This window comes from Papilio machaon, chromosome 1 (assembly GCF_912999745.1).
Source record: "Papilio machaon chromosome 1, ilPapMach1.1, whole genome shotgun sequence".
NCBI classification, from domain to species: domain Eukaryota; kingdom Metazoa; phylum Arthropoda; class Insecta; order Lepidoptera; family Papilionidae; genus Papilio; species Papilio machaon.
In genome coordinates this window covers 7913960-7933711 of record NC_059986.1, presented here as the reverse complement: position 1 = coordinate 7933711, position 19752 = coordinate 7913960, and the positions used below count along the sequence as shown (strand labels likewise).

Sequence of the window (19752 nt, the reverse complement as noted above, 5' to 3'; positions counted from 1 at the left end):
AGCAGCGACTCCGTCCGCACGTTATTAAAAAAAAAAAAAACTAGTAGCCTTTGTGTTCTACATCCATGCCAAATACACAGAACACTACAACATTCGTATTGAGTATGTTATCTCTTTCATAATAAACTGAATTAAATATATTTTAGTTTGTTTCAATTAAGAGTTTACAAAATTAGGGCGGGGCGATAATTTATATATTACAGCGCCATCTATCATTAAGCCAAAAAAACTTACCGAATTCTCTGAGGTTGCTAGTACTGTTTTGTATCCACTATAAAACTTTTTATGTTACTGGCATTAAATAAAACAAAATACAATAATAATACTTTATTGTCATTTCTAAGAAATAATTAGTTTTTATATTATATCCTTAACATTACAAGAAGATCAATAATACTATATAATAAGACCAGAGACAAACGTCAAGAACTTTTCAACAATTGCCAGACTTTTACGGTTTTGTCCTCACTGGCCGTGACCAAAGTGTTGGAATCCACGTCCAGGTAAATCCATGTGATAGAACCTGGAAATAAGACTAATCGTTGGTTTTGGAGACGAAAATCTCTGTATAAAAAATATTTTTATCTATGTTCTTTCAAAGATAATGAGAGGGATTACGATATAAGAGTTTATATAGTGATTTCAGTCCGAGAAAAAAAAACGATAATAGATTCAATACCAATATTGACACAAATAATCCAACTAAATAATAAAGGTACACAAAGTTTTATGATTTTCATACAATACTTGCATTCAAGAAAAAAAAAAATAAGGGTAAGTAAAACAGATATTTTTACTCCAATTGTACGGTCGAGTCATCTATCTTCCGGTGCATTGTAATTTGATACAACATGAGTCGAGCAGTTGTCATAGCAACATAAATCTATATATATAAAAGAAAGTCGTGTTAGTTACACTATTTATAACTCAAGATCGGTCGAACTGATTTAGCTGAAAATTTATGGGGAGGTAGCTTAGAACTAGGAGACGGCCATTGGAACTTTTTTATCTTGTGTGCATTTTTTTTATTCCGCGCGGACGGAGTCGCGGGTAAAAGCTAGTATGTCCTAAATTATAGTTCCTATGGTAGCAGTTTGCTGTATTATATACGATCCTTAGTGGGAAGTGAATTTAATTCTTTGACTGTACGTATAAAAAAGTTCAAAGAGATGGAAATGGGTAATAAAACCTATATAAATATACCAGTATGAGCTTGTAGTTGATATAATTGTGTGACGGTGAGCATGTTCCAGTGCAGCAGGCGGCCAGCGCTGTCGCCCAGCCACAGTGCACTGCCGCCAGCAGCGTTCCAGTACAGCGCTGTCGCCGCCTCGCACAGCTGCTTGTGGTACACCTGATAACATTCACGCTACTAACACAAGGGGTACACAGAGAAGAAAGATTGGATCCTTACACATATTTCTCACTTTTATAGCAATTAAATATCACATATATGGTTACGTAAATACACTGTTATATAAAAATACTTTCCTATATTTTTAGAATAAATTAAATAAAATAAAATTATAGGGCTCTTGCCTTTAAGTATTTTATTAAATAAATAACTTTGTAATTTTCCACAAGTCGATATTAAGCTTACAAAGTAAGATGAACCCTATTTTAACAGTAGTAAGTACTTAATTTCAAATAGCAAATTTATTTAATTTGCCTCTTGCATTTAAATTTAAAATAAATCCTACCGAATGGCAAACTCCTAGATCGGTGACATAAAGATGTCCATCATCAGTTGAGGTAACGATCCTATCTTTGGAGAGTACGAAGGACAGAGCTGTGAGTGGCGCAGCATGCACGCGCACTTTGCTGCTCAGTTGCCGGCTGCTCAGCTCCCAGATGAACACCTCGCCGTCACTACTGCCCGCCAGCACGTCCAGCTCTGGACCACGATATCTGGTAGTAATAACAAACAACTTTGCAATAGATGGCGTCAAAAAAAAAAAATCTCAAACCTTCAAGAAATCAAGGAACAAATTATGTCTCATCTCATGGTCAATGATAGTCACAATTATGTGGCAATTTTGTTAGAACAGAAATATTAAGACCTCATTATATTCAACTTACTAATATTATAAATGCGAAAGTTTGTATGGATGGATAGATGAATGTTTGTTTGAAGGTATCTCCGGAACGACTCAACAGATCTTTATGAAATTTAGCACACATGTATAACATAATCATGAAGAACAAATAGGCTACTTATTAAGTTTTTTTTAATTCCGCGCGGACGGAGTCGCGGGCTTCAGCTAGTAAATTAAAATTTAGTTTCCACTACATGCATTCTTAATCAAGTTAATGATGTGAAGTGTAACAAAATATGAATGTAAAGCCATTTTTTATATTTCTTTTATTTTCCGTCTATTCAGTCTGTTACCTAGAATACTGAAATTAATTTAAAAAAATATTTTACAGACCTATATGTGAGTGTGGTTATCTTTCCATCATGGTCGAACTCAGCCTTCAATCCACGCAGTGCCTGTCCTGTCTTACCCACGTTACCCCACACACGGACCACACCGTCCCAACCACCGGATATTAATAAATGTTCTGAAAAAACATTGTTACATATATTTTAATTTGAAAAAACTTATTAATAAATTACATAATTAATTTTAATTTATACCTTTCGTTATCCAAAGTAAACAGCTGACTGAATCGTCATGTGCTCGAAAACTTTCTACAATCCGTCCATATTCAACATTGTATAAATATCTGAAATAACATAATAACTCAGACAAGGCAAACATGTTTGAAACAATCTAATAATCTACTGATTATATTTGAAAAGTTATTTTTACTTCTATCTATCTATCTATTCAGCCTCGTAACGCCCACTGCTGGGCATAGGCCTACCCCAAAGATTGGCACAATGATCGGTCGAAATACTCCCGCAACCTTGACCACCGGGTTATTTTAACTTATGAAAACCTAATCATTAAGAATGGTTATAGACCATTTTATATCACACTTCGACTCTTAGGTGCTGAGTCGAAAGAAAAAAAACTTTTAGCGAGAACAATGTATGCAGTTAAATTATGCAATACTAGCTGTTTCTCGTGACTCCATCCCCAAATTTTCAAATATCCAGACTATGTTCTACATCTTTGCCAAATATCATCAAAATCCGTTGAGTCGTTAGGGAGATACCTTCAAAAAAACATATATCCATCCATCCATCTAAACATTCACATCTATATATATATACAAGAAAGTCGTGTTAGTTACACTATTTATAACTCAAGAACGGCTGAATCGATTTGACTGAAAATTGGTGGGCAGGTAGCTTAGAACCAGGAAACGGACATAGGATAATTTTTACCCCGTTTTCTATTTTTTATTCCGCGCGGACGGAGTCGCGGGTAAAAGCTAGTTTATAATATTAGTAAGATGTATAAATGAACTCACATTTCATTATCCCAGGAGCCAGCCGCTACAGTGTTATCATCAACCATCACACAAGAACTTAGAGGTGTGGAACACAACACTACACTTCGCATTTGCTTCCCTTGCAACATATCATACACTTTCAATGCCCCGTCTTTACCCACAGATATTATTCTATTTCCAACACGAACTACGCATGTCACAGCCTCTTTATGTAGTTTTATTGTATCTATACATTCTATTCTCTGTGGTTTCTGTTCATCAATACGGCTTAATGGTATTTGCATAGTTTGTTTCACTTTTCTGACGTGTGGCTTAGTGAATAGTTGCTTAGGCACTTGACCAAACTCCATTATTTGTACTTCTAGTGCATGCCTGTCGTTCATATCGTATACACATTCTAGATCGATAGAACCTTCGTAGCATACATGATGGAATACTGAAAGAATATATAACATTTTTATATATACACCAATTTTTTTTTCTACTTTCCATTGAACATAGTTTTGTTAAAAATGCCATCTGTTGATAAAAAAAATCATGAGAAGTTTTCTTCAAATTTAGCACTAAAAAAATCTTAAATTGTAGAACCCTTAACAAGAAATTTATTAGTTAAAAGTAAATTTAAAAAAAAAATTGAACAAGGCAAAATTATTTGATAATGTGAAAAAATTAATTTAACTGGTGTTTCAGTAATTAATAAAAAAAAATTAAATACCATTATTAGCTTTGACAGCATTTTCCCCTCTTTGTTTATAACCGAATATGAGATCGATCCATAAATGTAAATGTGTAGATACATAATCTGACTCGAGAGCTTCGCGTAGTGTGGACACAAAGTGTTGAGGTGAGGTGGCCCATGGTGGTAACGTCACATCTTGTACCACAGACCCATCATAGCGCTCTCCAAAATCTATCTCATACTTATTTATTAAGAAATCACCTTTATCACTTGTATCATAGAATTCTGGCACTAATTCCTACACAAAAAAAAAAAAATTATTAATTTTATCTTTTAACACATTTACAATCTATAAAATGGTTTGTTTCATACCTTAAAATCAGACATATTTCTTAAACAGTTATTGTAGACATCCTTCACTGAATTGAACATTCTATCCGGATGGTCAAATTTACCATTCTGAAGACACAACATGTACCTGGGATATTTTCTAACCTGTAACACAAACACACATACAAATAAAATTACTTCTTACTAATATTATATGGCCTATGCCCAGCAGTGGGCGTTACGTGGCTGAAAAGAATATTATAAATACGAAAGTTTAGATGGATGGATGGATTGATGGATATTTATTATTAGGTATCTCCAGAACAGCTAAATGAATCTTGCTGAAATTTGTCATAAATGCAGAATATAGTTTTAAAGTACACATAGGCTACTAATTAAGTTTTATTTTTTACTTCAAATGATTAACAGAAAAGTGGTAACCTTGGGTCTCCATTAAACAAACAAATTAAAAAAAAATGAAATGCTGTCGTAAAACTACTTACAAGATAAAACAACACAAGTCCGGGTGCGGAATAATGTGATCCATACAAAAATTTCGGTTCATTCATTTCATTGTATCTGTCTTTCAGTTTCTCCAAACGTTCCGGATTCAATGCACCCATTGGCTTGGATAAGTCGCGGAAAGTATCAGCATTGTTCAAATCCAATTTCTCTGAAGTATAATCTGCTACAACCCAAGGAAACACTGGATATTGTGTTAGATCATTTTTACTTCGATCTGCAAGACTAAAATAATATTTAGAATAACTCTATGTTCACGGAAGAATGTTTGTTGAATTTGAAATATGGCTATTTTAAATATTAATTGCTATGAAAGCTATTTTAGTGAAATTTTACAAGAAAGAGACATGAAATTTAACTATGTCAATAGTTGCTAATGCTCTTTGTTCTTTAATTTATAGATATGGATATCTTTTAACAGTACCCACCAGTTAAGATACATCAAATAATCATAATTAGAGACAATGCCATTTTGCCACTGCAGTGTCATCTCTTCAACATGTTGTCGTTCAAGTTTGACATTTGGTGATTGTTCTAGAGTTTCATATATTCTATCTCTATGCTTTTCCGACGGAAAGGTAAGATATATATGGGACATAGATCTTTCTTCTTCACCATATATTTCAAGACCCTAAAACCATACTGGCAATTTATTATACAATGATCTAAATATTTTATTTTATTGCAACATTGAATACTTATACACAAGCTTTAGCAACATAATTGATATTAATTAATAATCAATTTAAATTCAATTAAGAATAGATATAAAAAACAGCATCATACTCATGCTACATAAAAAAAACAACATATTATGTCTTTGTACAGGTTTCGGCAGTGAAAATACACTGTTAAATTTAACACAACACATTTCAAAATCATAAATAAACAAAAGTAAGCTAAGCCAACTAAATATGCATCACTAAAATTATCAAAGATTAAAACACAACAGATTTAAATTGAAAGTGGCATAATTTAGATACAGTAATGATTAATACAATACAAGAAAACATTTCTGTTTTATAATACAAATTGAAATTTTTATATATAAAACTACATAAAAATAACATAAAGTAATGTGATACATACAACTTGCCTTAATAAAAATCTCCTTTTGTACATTTTCCTCATCTCATCCAACTTCAGCTTGAATATTGGACTCTGTGAAACAAATATTTTGCATAAACCTTCTGGCTCTCATCACCATCAACCTGCTCTTATCCCTAGGAGGGTCCCACTAGGGAGGAGGGATATTATATATTCCTCCATACATCTGTATTATTCCTAGTATTTATTTCCGTCATATCAGAATTTACCCAGTTCTCACCCATATCCTCTTTCACACAGTCTATCCATACTTTCTTTGGTCTTCCATAAACCTTCTGGCTCTAATACCAAATTATTTTACCATTGTATTAAATACATTAGGAACTGAATAAGCGAGTCCAAGAGATAGCTATATTTTTCTTGCTATTAGAGGTTTCTCTCAGTCTAAGTTTCTCACTTATGTAGAATCTCTATACAGACTGGACAATGACTCTCGCTTATAAAGGTTTCTCGCTTATCCAGGTTTACATATGATGATAATCATGACAATTGTTAAAGGAGAAAGTAAGAAAATATGTTAATAAATATTCTTACACTTTCAATATTACTGAATGGCTGGAAGTATAAAGTTGTGGGAGTCAGTGCTAATTTTCCTTGATGTCTCACAAGTGGTGATATTTTTTCAGCTTGCATTTCACATATGATCTCCTCAGTGAAGTCATCCATCATGACAGGGTCAAATAACATTCTCATATAGCGTGAATGTAATATAGTAGCCACCATACTGTTGTGTTCGGGTGCATGTAATGTAGAAGCTCTCTGTAATTGTTGCATTTGACTCAAACATTCTTCCGCTGAGGCAAAATCAAAGAAGAAATAGAAATCTTGTTTTTCATATTTAAATCTATAAGGTGCAATTATATTTTCCTCTAACATTTCTGAATATTGTTTAATTGTTACTTTGATTACGTTTTTTGTTTCGCTTTCTTTTTTCTCCGCAATGCTGATGTCGGTGCAATCTTTAAAGTGTAATTTTGTAAGAGGATAAGTCCATTCTATTGGTTCAAATACAAGTGATTTAGAACAAAGTTTCAGATGACCAGTTCTAATTTCACCTACTGTTTTAGAATTTTGTGTGTTCATTATACATGAGAAATCTTCAAAATAAATCTCACCAGGTTCTAGCACCAACATAGAAAATCTGTAACAATTTAATTAAAAAAAATACAAACAGTTACTTGATTATGGAGTAAACTGATGTGAATGTATATTAATATCACTAAGTAATAAGTAAACTATAACAAAACTGTCCATTCCTGTAAAGAAAGGAAATATCAAATTCTTTGTATGTAATTTCCCTGTCTAAAATCTAAATAAGTATGACCAAAATTGGTGTCTCGAGTTAACATAATAACAAAAACACCTTCCAATTGGGTGGCGTTTAAACCTTACAATAATAAATTATATTTTGTATAATAACTGAACTTGTTTAACTACACAGCTCAGTATAGCTCCGCTATCACTAGATCTAGATGAAGAAAAATTACTATGAAACCGTACCTTGCCTTATTCATTGTGTATTATTTATATTTCTAATTTGAAGATGAAAGAGGGTTTTTAACAGAGGAAAACAATTTAATTACACTATCCAAACAAGTCAAAAATAATATTTTTATATTTTTCATTACTTTTCGAAATCTAGGTCACAAATGTACAACTACAACAAACTGGACGAACAAAGAAATGGACGGTTATAACAATATTCGCCAAAATAAACTAATTCGAATTCACACAAAAAATAATTTTGACACTGCCGTCAGTTGTCAGTTCATCTACTGTCATCTGCCAACGTCAAGATGGCAGTTAAATTTTTACCGTCACAATTTATAACTGACCAATAATTTCGCTGCTTCGAAATTAGAGCTTTTAGTTGGTTTAGTTCCGATTTAAAAACACATGTTAATGACGGTAAATTCTATGTCTATTATTAGTTCACCAGTGCGTAAATAAAGAAAATCAAACATGCACATAATATCATCACAGCTACAGCTAAAGCCCACTCAAGTCATCCCACGTATATAAATAGATGATTAAATAGATTTAGCTCCATCCTTTCATTTAAAAATAGTATTATGAATTTCAGAATTGATTTCTATGTTTTTCATTTCTCAATATAAAAAAGATAAACAACCAAAAACAAGAAAAAACCATAGATGGACCATTGGTGTGAGGTTTTAGGAAAGCGCCATTTTTAAAAGTGTTGTAAAATTCATAATTGTTAATAACTATGCAAGAAGATAAAAATGCTATTTTTCAAATGCGCTTTCCTCATAAGTTGTGGTACCTGCTTAATATGCGCACTGATGCAATACTGTGGGGTGGTAGTGGTAGAACTATTCTCCTTAATTATAGAATACTTCACAGTTATCTGCAATGCGATAACTCTATTTTTAAAACAACCAATATTTCAAGTTTTGTTAGACAACTTAACTTGTATGGCTTTCGAAAAGTTACTTCGCATTTACAAGACCCACTTTGTAATTCAAGTAATCCTTACATGCATGAATATATTCATGACTTTTTTCAATATGGCAGACCTGAATTATTAAATAAAATTACAAGAAAAGCGCTGACGTTAAAACGAAACTCAAAACCCAAGGTAATATAACTTGTTGCAAGTAGAATTGTTAAATCTTCAAGCGCTCCTCTAATATTTCTTCTATTCCTTTTAGAACATTTTTAATTGTACTGACCAAAGTGCATTCATAACTCCACTTCAAAAAGCGCGAAGGGCACTAAGAATTGCACTGAAGAAAGCTGCACAAGAACTATTTATGCAAAGCTCACCGAAACAGTTTAATGTCACAAACGAATTTGAAGGTAATAAAAATTATATCTTTTCATATATATTTACTAAAATTATAATCAGAACTAATAAGTGTTTTTAAGGCCTATATCCAATAGTCAAAATGATACAGGTTGGTGAGGAAATCTCGAGTCTAATAGTGAGCAGCAAAACATCTAAATTTCTTGCTATTTCTTGTACAGATAATAAAAAAACTTTATGTTGCGTAAAAAGGTATCCTAATATTACAAATAACATGGTGTTTTGTAGATGTACAAGATGAGTTTGGTGATGACGATAGCATCTCTGGGGACTGGTTAATACCTAATAGTGAAAACAATGATATGCAGAAAGAACAAAATTTACCAGGTTTATATCCTAATTCCCATCCTACAATAATACTTATTTACCTATTATCTATTTTCCTTTACAAAATTATTCCTAAACAACTATTCCATCTCATCCTTTAGTCCTATCAGCAGAAAAACCTCTGGAAAATAATTATATTAGTATTGGTGATGGATTCCAGAACTTTGGGTAAGGTTTAAAATTATTTTATTATTCATATTTTCATACAAGTACGAGGGTAGCCGAACAATTTACTATTAGCAAAGCGAATTAGCCTACAGCTTTTTCATTTGTTTGTTTTTTTTTTCTTAGTAAATTAAGTTAACACAAAATTCTAAAATTAGGCTTGTTTGTTTTTTTTTTATAGTAAATAGATTTTCTAATTCTAATTTATTTTTATTAATAAATGAAACTTTACAGAGATAAGTCACAAGATACATTGATGGGATTTAGTGATGACTCATGTCAGCAGAATGTTGATAATTTCCCCGGGCAGTTTCTAAACATGCCTGACCTTGATCCTGTACCATCTGAAAGTTCGGGAGTTGAGCTTTTAGCTGAATTCAATATAGGTGATGAGAATAGACATGATATTGCAACAAAAATGGTAACAAAGCCAATTGATCACCAGTTCTTAAATTGTGTGCTTCCTTCCATTAGTAATGATCAAAATGATGATGTGTCTATGACTGAGGTAAGCTTTCCATATTGGTGTTAAGAAACTTAGTCCAAATAATTATTGGTTTGTATATTTTTTTCTTAAAAATAAAAAGCAGACATCAAGTTCTTTATAAATTTTTCAGAGGCATGACGAAAATATGACCCACTATCACAGTGAATGGGATCAAATGTTTAATGATATAATCATAAATAAAAGTTCTGCACCAGAGTCTTCCTCTAATTTAAAGGAATTATATACTCAAATTTCACAAACTATCCATTTGTAAATATTGATACATTTTTAGTAGTGATACTACAAAACATTATTACTCAAAAAGTTAGTGTTAAGTAGTATAGTGTTCTTTTTTGCATCTTCAATAAAGATAATTAGGTTTTAACAACATATTCTTGTGTTTACATATAAAATTTATATTGATTAAAACTACCTTTATTAGCCATAACTTTATTTGTGGAAACATAAAAATACAGTGTTCTTACTACTTTTTCTGTTTTTTCTTTTCTGCTTCCTCCTCCTTTTCTTTTTCAATAACTGAGACATATGAGTTGATAGTGTCAATATCAAGCATCTGCATTAACTGGTTACGTCTCATTACTGCAATCTCCAAGTTCTTTTGTCCAGACTGTACAACTTCAAGAAGAGCTCTGATGGCCAGCTACAAAAGTTAAAAGTACAAATCAAACATTGATGTTAAGTTTTTTTGGCTAAGAACCCTACAATGTTCTTCAAAGCATAAAATAATTACAATAAAGTATCTAACATGTTTGAAATTAGTCATGGGTCATGCAACTTAAATTAATGACTTGCAGATCAACTCACAGTTTGCATGTGTAAAGCAGACTAGTGAATTGGCTCGCGGACCAGCTCAATTTGTAACTTCAGAATTATGATTATGCAACTCTGCTCTTCGAGTCGCATAGTTATAGTACATTGCGTTGAGCCCTGATATGCCAAATTGAGTTGTTGAGCCACAACTCAATGGCTCAAGCCTACATGAGTTGAACATTTGTATCGGTTCAGAGCTGATCTACACACATCTATTTGGAATATGTGTAATTTTTGAATGAGGCACATAATTGAATGATAAATTTACAAGTCCATTGAAAAATTCACATACCTTCACTGCACCTTTTTCTGTTGCAACTTCCTCTGCATTATAATTTTTTTCCAAAAACTCTCTTACAGTCTTTGCTGATCTCCCTGTAGCATTAGCTTTCCATTCATAATAGATTCCAGATGGTTCCGTTTGGAATAAATGAGGTTGACCATCATAATCAAAACCACCAATAAGGCACGAAATACCGAAAGGTCTACGTCCATTGCTTTGAGTATACTTTTGTTTGAGACCAGCAATATATCTCGTAATATATTCTAATGTAACAGGATCTTCAACAGTGAGCTTGTGAGATTGACATTCGATTTGTGCTCTATTTATAAGAATACGAGCGTCGGCAGTCAAGCCGGCAAAGGCCATCACTACATGTTCATCGAGCAGACAAATCTTACGAACGGTTCTTTCTTCTTGAAGTTTGGCGACAGATTTCTTTTCAACCCCTAAAACAACGACATCGTTACCACGAACACCTACCTGAAATAAGTTTTTGTTTAGACATATAACAAATAGGCAAGTCACCACCTTGTGAAGCAGAACTTACCGCTGTTGATCCTTTTCGAACAGCTTCTTGCGCATATTCTACTTGTAATAAATGACCGTCAGGCGAAAATACGGTAATGGCCCTGTCATATCTTGCAGACATCTTGAAATTTTAGTTATAAACAAATTTAAAATTATTCGTAGAGAATTGAACAATACTGAGAATCACGGCAAGCTTCAAATTGACAAATCAGAAACAGAAATGATGCCGATTCATTTCTGTCAAACTTTCAATCACATAGAGTATAGCACCACAATGTAGATAAATAGCTTAATAATGAGTTCGAAATAGTAAGTTAAAAATACATTATGTCGATCCCAATTTTCTAATAAAATTTTAAAATAAGATTAGATAGAACAAGATATTAAAAAACTACGGCATGCTTGTCGTATTACCTTAAAAAAGCAATGTAAACCAAGGTCAACTAAGCTTCTCACCCAAAGTACGAATAAAAGTATTTATAAATTAACCTTTTAACAAAAAACCTTTCGTTGGCATACGAGACGAATAACAGCAGTCAGATATAATTTAAACAAAATGACGATTTCGAATAATATGGGAAATATTAATCCAAAATAATCATAGAATAGAACTGTCAAATAGAAAATAGACAATATGGCGGCTTCAGTGAGTGAATTTGAGCCATGGTTAAGTGCAAAGTTAAAATCTTTGAAAACTGATGAAGGAGTTTTCGGCAACTATATATCTGGTATATTAGAAAGCGAGGATTCTGTAGATGAAAAGAAAGATGCCCTGGAGGGTATACTTTCCGAAATTTTGGTAAGTTTAAATAGCGGTTAGAACACGCATAAATATTTAAATTTTCTTAATTTCTACGAAAATTTAACAGGAGAGTGATATATCAGAACATATTAATGAAATAATAGAGAAATGGGAGTCATGTAAGCCTAAAGAAGTGTTGAAACCTGTGGCTAATGTAGACATCCAATTAGCTAAGCTCTTAGAATCACAGTCACTTGCAACCACTACACGGCGAGAATATACCGATGAGGAGAAAAAAATACGTGAAGCAATTTTATCTCAATACAGTCAACTTTCAGATAATGAGGTAACTATAATAATATACTACTGTTACAGGGAATAAATTCAGCCCTTCTGAATATGTCATTTGTTTTATTGCCCTGTTTCAGGAAGATCAGTGCAATGCTGAAGAACCGGAAAGCTCCGATTTGGTAAAGAACACAAATGCCCTGGATGTTGCTGCTGCTGCTAAAGAAAGAAGGGAACAAGCCAGACTTGAGGCTCAGCGTAAAAGGGAAAAAGATAGAGAAGACAGGTTGGAATTGCATAACTAGTGGATTTTTAGTAATTGTTTATAATAATCGCTCATGTAAAACATGTGTTATTAATCTTTGCAGAGAAAAACAGAAACAGCTTAAAGAAGAAAAGAAGGAAAAGCGTAAGACACAAAAAGGTGAAAGGAAGAGGTAGCCTACGAAACATGCAATGTAAAGAGCTATGTTGCTCATTATTATCATATGAAATGCTGTTAAAATATCCTAGATAACACAAACTTCAATTATGATTTTTATTATAGTATCCTTGTTTGATGTGGAAATCATCATGCAAAAACATATTTTGTTATGTAAAGCTATTTTTAGTTTTATAAAAACATAATTGTAGAATTCAATTTTTACATGTTTTATTTGTACTCTGTGCTAAGTAAAAGAATTGATGCTCAACTAACAATTTAAAAATAAATTACACTTCAGTGGCTATATTGTGTGTTAGTAGATGGATTTTTAATTTTCATTAAATTAATAATGTAAGCAAACTTAATAGATTTTCAGCATTTTATTTAAAAAGTAGTGTTTTTACATAAAAAAAGTATAATATTAAATCAACAAATCAATGTTTGCATATAATTCAGTCATTTAAAACTTCACAAAACTGTCAGTTATATTTTTTATGAGAAATTTACAATTAGTAAGGAAAAATGTAATAAATAGTAATTTATTGAAATAGTAAGCAAAATTACTGTTGATTTGCAAATCTACATTTAAATAAGTTTTAATTACTTTTAAATTACGCACATCTAAATGTTACTTTCTTTTTCATAGATTATAAATAATCTTATTTTAATAACTGACTTATTATTGTATTATGCATGCACATGCAGTTTGTTTCTTATTAAAAAAAATCATTTGTTGAAAATAGAACCTAACACAGTCTAGGATAATTTGAAGGCACATTTTATTGAAGTCATTATGTAATCCTTTTATGATAATTTTCTTATGTCATAGATTATTTTATTATGAGCTTACTAATTTTTATGGTTTGTTGAAAAATGTTTTTTTTTTTTTGTTATAAATGTAGTGAATACAGTTTGAATTATTAAACATTTAAGAGGAGTAAATAGCACATGCCAAGATTTTAAAATGATTGTATATTTGAAATTTGTGTATAAGTATTTTGGTGCTAGTTTGTATTTTTTTAATTAGACATCTCATGTTATATATGTCGGAGAAATACTTTTCTCGACGACATCATTTGCAGGAGTTCCGGACTTGGTGGGCGTCATGAGGGTGAAGTGCGGGCACAAAACACGTTTATACAGTCTTTCAAAATGTTTAATTTAATGTGAGCACGTTAAATCACTTTAAAATCACAGTTACGCGTTATTTTTAGGTTACACGTACTTAACAGTTCAATGTACATAGATAATTAATAATGAAAAGAGAAATTGTAACTTTTAAGACCGAGCAGTGAGTTCAAAGCACCAATCTTTAACACCACTAGCGAACAAACTTCAAGGATCCAACTCGATCGCATCCACACAACAACACCGAGCTCCCTCACAACTGTACCTTATATAAAGATGGCGCCTCGACCACACTCTAGCCAAGTGCTCTGCTCTTTTTGGTCATTACTTAAATTACAATCATATTGTTATTTAATCTAAGAAAAACGTAACTAATAAAGTAAAATCGAATTAAAATTAGAATCTGATAATGATTAGAAAAGCTTTTAAATTTCAATAAACATTAAACATTGCACATTATGCGTACAAAGTAATTCATTTGACTACGACGACTTGATAACTTCCTACTTACTTTAGTTTCTATTATAATTACAAATTTGTTTTCAGAAATATGTTTTAGGAATTATAACAATGTAAAAATTCGTATTAAATTCAATTAAGGTTTACAAAAGGTACAATCAACAAGCAACTCCTTCAATGACTTCCTCCGACACGGCCGTCCTGACATATCACACGGCCTCGTGTGATGTTGAAGGCCGAGCATCATCGTTGTCTGAAATAAGAAAATATTTCGGTAGAGTTCGGCTACTGTTGACTAAACAAACATATCACAACCATAAAAACCTCAGAAGTACAATAATAATAACAGTAACATCCATAGGCCACCTCGCCTTTGTAAACTTATTTCTTTCAACGGCCACCTCGCCTTTATCTCTAATAGTTTATTTTCAATGGCCACCTCGCCCTTAACTGGTTTGACTTTTAATGGCCACCTCGCCCTTAACTGTCAATTTAATGGCCACCTCGCCCTTAACTGGTTTGACTTTCAATGGCCACCTCGCCCTTAACTGGTTTGACTTTCAATGGCCACCTCGCCCTTAACTGTCAATTTAATGGCCACCTCGCCCTTAACTGTCAATTTAATGGCCACCTCGCCCTTAACTGGTTTGACTTTCAATGGCCACCACGCCTCTAACAAAACTACACCTCTATCACTGCAGTCACGAACCGTCCACTCTGAACATACGCACCTACACACGCATGTGCACACGCATCTGAATCGAGGCACCAACGTACCCCGTCGATTTTAACTCCAAATCGGGCCGCACTCGTCACTCAATCGAGGCACCTACGCACCCCGTCGATCCCTATGTAAGATGGACATCCTAAAGCAAGGGTTCCGAACCCCAAATTGCCTCCACCACCCCATATAGCCATCCCTATCCACACGGTCTAAACCTCTCTGACAAATACCAACAAACAACCCACCGCATTGATACATACATGACACAGTAACATCGCATATAAACTGTACCTCTGATACCAAGGGAAACTGTATAATCGCTCACCAACTGTTTCCCTGAATCATCGCTTACCAACCGCTTCTCAGCATCAAAACTGAATCGCAATCTCTGTCCGCCCTCTCATATTATTCAGCCAAAGTGAGTCAAACACCACCCTCCATAATGAAAACATTCCGAAGTTGACAGGAGAAAAATGTTGCTAGTTCAAATACTTAGTTCTTTTTTTTTTTTTTTTACCGAACTAATTCGCGTGCGTTCGCGACACTCCCGCCCTTAGGCAAGGGACAACATCATGAATTAATGTTAAAGTGTAATGAAACAATGTTTACAATCACAGGAATTTCTTACTGACTTTCTAATTTTACTGCTAATTTTGTTTATCAAGAACCATGTCTACTAAAATGTTTACACAACAGCTCACCTACATGGCTGTTGTGAAATTAATTCAACTAAAAATGTCCATACAACAGCACACTATGTCTTGAATTATCCAACACTTGTCAAGATTTGACCTTTGAACTTTGAATTTTTCTCTAACAATTTTGAACATACAAATATTCAACATTATTGTTCTGGTATCTTAATGAATTTATTAGATTTTACATTTGTGTTAAATCCACAGGCCTGGTAAACATGCTTTTCAATATCAACTAAAATTTTCAAATGATAAAAAAAACAATCAGAAATATTAGGTTAAAGGTAAACATATTTCTTGGAAGCATCTTGATATTTATTCTCCAGTGCAAGGTGTGCAACTGCACATTAAATGTAATGTAGTTTATTCTATCAACAAACTAAACAAATCTTTAGATTTATTTCCACTAACTAAAAGACTGTGTAAGGCAAAGCTCTCTAAATGGTTAGAAGAGTTAGATTATGAAGAAACAGAGAAAGTTCTGTACAACATACATACAAAATTCAAACACAAACGCTCATCCACTGTAATACGAACATAACATACACCTAACACATACACACACATATACACACATACACATACATCACACTGTAACTCTTAATAGCAAACCTCTGTTGAAAAATATAAACATTGTTATCATAACTAATTAAAATCATAACCACTTTGTAAAATTTGATTGTACTATGTTCAATTGTATATTTTGTGGTCTGTGGGGCGGGCGCCTGGTGATCCATCACATAGGGTATCACCCTAGTTTGGACACCAGTCCCATACCCATAGGGAAAACAATAAAGTTATTTTATTTTTATTCTATAACCACACAATTGCCTTAACAACAGATTGATATAAAGCAGTACAAATTACCAAAGAATGTATTTTTGTCTGATGATAATTTCAACGCACCTGATGAGCTTTCATTACTTTTAGGAGCTGATGTATATTTTAACATACTTTTGAATGGTAATATTAAATTGTATACTTAATGGTCCTGTCTTACAAAATACACTCTTTGGATATGTGGTGGGAGATACTGTCTCTAATAACTCATCAAGTAAAAATAAAAGTTTAGTGTCAACTTTTGCTATTTGTAATACTGAAAAACTTGAAAACATTATACAACAGTTTTGGTTGAATGAGAAAGTGCCAGAGGTATCAATGTGTAATCTGGATTAAATACCAGCAAAAGATATTTCTTTTAAACACAAACTAAAACATCATCATTAGGTGACTATACTCATTACACATGTACATTAAACTGTGACCTGTATGGTTACAAATTCGTTAAAGATATTCATTTGTACTTTAAGGCTATGATTTTCTAATAAGTAGTTAGTTAGTATAAAATGGATTGAGCTCACCATGTTTCCTATGTTATAGTCATCGTCTGATAGTCATCAACATGCTTTCTGTTTTCCTGCTTATTAAGGAGACTTACATGACAGGAGCGTCGTTTCAAGTTTAGTTTCTATTTACTCACAATTCTTCAACCAAAAGTAATTCCATGGAGTCGCTCAATATCTTCAAACATGTCTCATGTTTAGGGGTAACAAATTGAGTGATTATTCTGGTGACAGGTCTCACATCGCACATGTCCACTCGCTTCACAACGCTGGGTTGGGAGCTGCTGCCTGCTACCGGAAATGCCTTTGAGCACCGTGATGAAACGTGGCCCTCAACACCACACTTGAAACAGGTGACAGAGGTCCGTGTAGCAACGACCGTGTTGGGGCGCTCGAAGAACGGAGTTGTTTGCTGCTTGTCTTGCGGTCGGCTGGAACATTCAAAGGATTTATGACCAAACTTTCCGCAAGAGTAACATTTGGTTAATATCGAACTTAACCTAAGACGATTATTATCATGTGCGGCGCTTGTAACAGTTTTCGCTGCCTCTTGGTAACTTCTTTTGCGGTAAAAAGGCCATCAGCTCTCGCTGCATTTTAATGCGGGTAGTTATCTCCTCCGAAAATATGTGACGTTGTAGTCGCGGCTCAATTTGCCCCACATGTGCAAGTATTAGCGATACCACTATCTCTTCCTATCCCAACGTGACATAAGCAAAGTAAACAGACGACTAGCATATGCAGCGAGGCTTTCACCTTCGTGTGGTTTACTATTAAGCGTGTTTAGTATCGCCGCTGCACACGTTTCAAGCGTATCAAAGCGGGAAAGAAAAATTTCCTTAAATTCTATCCACTTCATATTAGAAAAAGCTATTTAGGAAAACCATGTTGCAGCTGAACCTCTCATGGCTTTACTAATTATACGAACTAATTGACTTCCCTGTATATCGCGGTCCGATAAGCAGATATCCGCCGTTGCTAACCAGGCACGTGCGTCGCTGTCTGCATCTTCCGGTTCAAATTTAGGCAGCGTGATGGTATTGTCTTCCATTTTCGGTGGGTTGGATAGCGCCTCCACGAGCAGCCGCATGCTGGTTTGCTGTGCCTCGAATAGTGCACGCCATCCGTCGTCTGCTGGTGTCCGTAGATCCTCATTTTGTGCCGGCACCGATCCCACTTCTGATGTCGGAGAAATACTTTTCTCGACGACATCATTTGCAGGAGTTCCGGACTTGGTGGGCGTCATGAGGGTGAAGTGCGGGCACAAAACACGTTTATACAGTCTTTCAAAATGTTTAATTTAATGTGAGCACGTTAAATCACTTTAAAATCACAGTTACGCGTTATTTTTAGGTTACACGTACTTAACAGTTCAATGTACATAGATAATTAATAATGAAAAGAGAAATTGTAACTTTTAAGACCGAGCAGTGAGTTCAAAGCACCAATCTTTAACACCACTAGCGAACAAACTTCAAGGATCCAACTCGATCGCATCCACACAACAACACCGAGCTCCCTCACAACTGTACCTTATATAAAGATGGCGCCTCGACCACACTCTAGCCAAGTGCTCTGCTCTTTTTGGTCATTACTTAAATTACAATCATATTGTTATTTAATCTAAGAAAAACGTAACTAATAAAGTAAAATCGAATTAAAATTAGAATCTGATAATGATTAGAAAAGCTTTTAAATTTCAATAAACATTAAACATTGCACATTATGCGTACAAAGTAATTCATTTGACTACGACGACTTGATAACTTCCTACTTACTTTAGTTTCTATTATAATTACAAATTTGTTTTCAGAAATATGTTTTAGGAATTATAACAATGTAAAAATTCGTATTAAATTCAATTAAGGTTTACAAAAGGTACAATCAACAAGCAACTCCTTCAATGACTTCCTCCGACATATATTTAATGCTCTGACTACATATGATATACTAATGTTAATTTGAAATTTCAAAAACAATTCGCATAATGTTGGCCTATCATGGAAGATTAGATTAATAAATATAGAGCAATATTGTGTTTTGTTTGCCTTGGCCATCAAAAGAACATTTCATCTAGGCACTTCTCTTGTGTTCTAGAGTAAATAGTAACTTTATGAAGTATAGCTTGCTATTTCTATTGTGAATAGAATAAAAAATATAATTAAAAATGTATCCCTTGTGTTTGAATTGGTAACTAATAAATACATTTATCACAATTGAGCTTTTATTTAATGACTATTTAGTTTTTAAACAGCTATGTTTTAAGTGGCCTATAGTTTTCAAGGTAATAATTTTTTTTTTTTAAATTACAACAATTAACAAAATATTAGGCAAAGAAAATATGTTTTAAACATAATTTCTTCATACTTCTATATAAATATAGATCAAATTAGTTTTGTTTAGAAAATATCGTATAATTGAAGTATTCTCATAGCTAATATTATTGTATTATATTATACTT

At 33.2% G+C, this 19752-nt stretch overlaps 4 protein-coding genes across 4 annotated transcripts; 2 read left to right on the top strand and 2 right to left on the bottom strand.

Annotated features, from left to right (window-relative positions):
- Positions 1-351: 351 nt before the first annotated feature.
- Positions 352-7762, bottom strand: LOC106713737 (protein FAN). Its single transcript, XM_014506584.2, has 13 exons — positions 7541-7762; positions 6575-7181; positions 6023-6094; positions 5362-5564; positions 4915-5158; positions 4454-4576; positions 4118-4379; positions 3421-3838; positions 2639-2727; positions 2430-2562; positions 1701-1908; positions 1204-1354; positions 352-523 (listed from the first exon to the last, which is right to left on the bottom strand). The coding sequence occupies exons 1-13, from the start codon at positions 7552-7554 to the stop codon at positions 423-425; spliced, it is 2625 nt and encodes an 874-aa protein (XP_014362070.2). The 5' UTR covers positions 7555-7762; the 3' UTR covers positions 352-422.
- A 505-nt stretch (positions 7763-8267) lies between these two features.
- LOC106713691 lies at positions 8268-10120 on the top strand. Its single transcript, XM_045680208.1, has 6 exons — positions 8268-8639; positions 8713-8860; positions 9060-9194; positions 9296-9362; positions 9594-9867; positions 9977-10120. Exons 1-6 carry the CDS (start codon positions 8268-8270, stop codon positions 10118-10120), a joined length of 1140 nt encoding a protein of 379 aa, XP_045536164.1.
- A 143-nt stretch (positions 10121-10263) lies between these two features.
- LOC106713754 (proteasome subunit alpha type-7-1) lies at positions 10264-11709 on the bottom strand. Its single transcript, XM_014506604.2, has 3 exons — positions 11508-11709; positions 10970-11440; positions 10264-10507 (listed from the first exon to the last, which is right to left on the bottom strand). Exons 1-3 carry the CDS (start codon positions 11607-11609, stop codon positions 10331-10333), a joined length of 750 nt encoding a protein of 249 aa, XP_014362090.1. The 5' UTR covers positions 11610-11709; the 3' UTR covers positions 10264-10330.
- Positions 11710-12117: 408 nt separating this feature from the next.
- Positions 12118-13094, top strand: LOC106713780 (coiled-coil domain-containing protein 43). The gene is made up of 4 exons (XM_014506639.2): positions 12118-12287; positions 12358-12576; positions 12659-12804; positions 12887-13094. Exons 1-4 carry the CDS (start codon positions 12123-12125, stop codon positions 12957-12959), a joined length of 603 nt encoding a protein of 200 aa, XP_014362125.2. The 5' UTR covers positions 12118-12122; the 3' UTR covers positions 12960-13094.
- The last annotated feature ends 6658 nt before the right edge of the window (positions 13095-19752 follow it).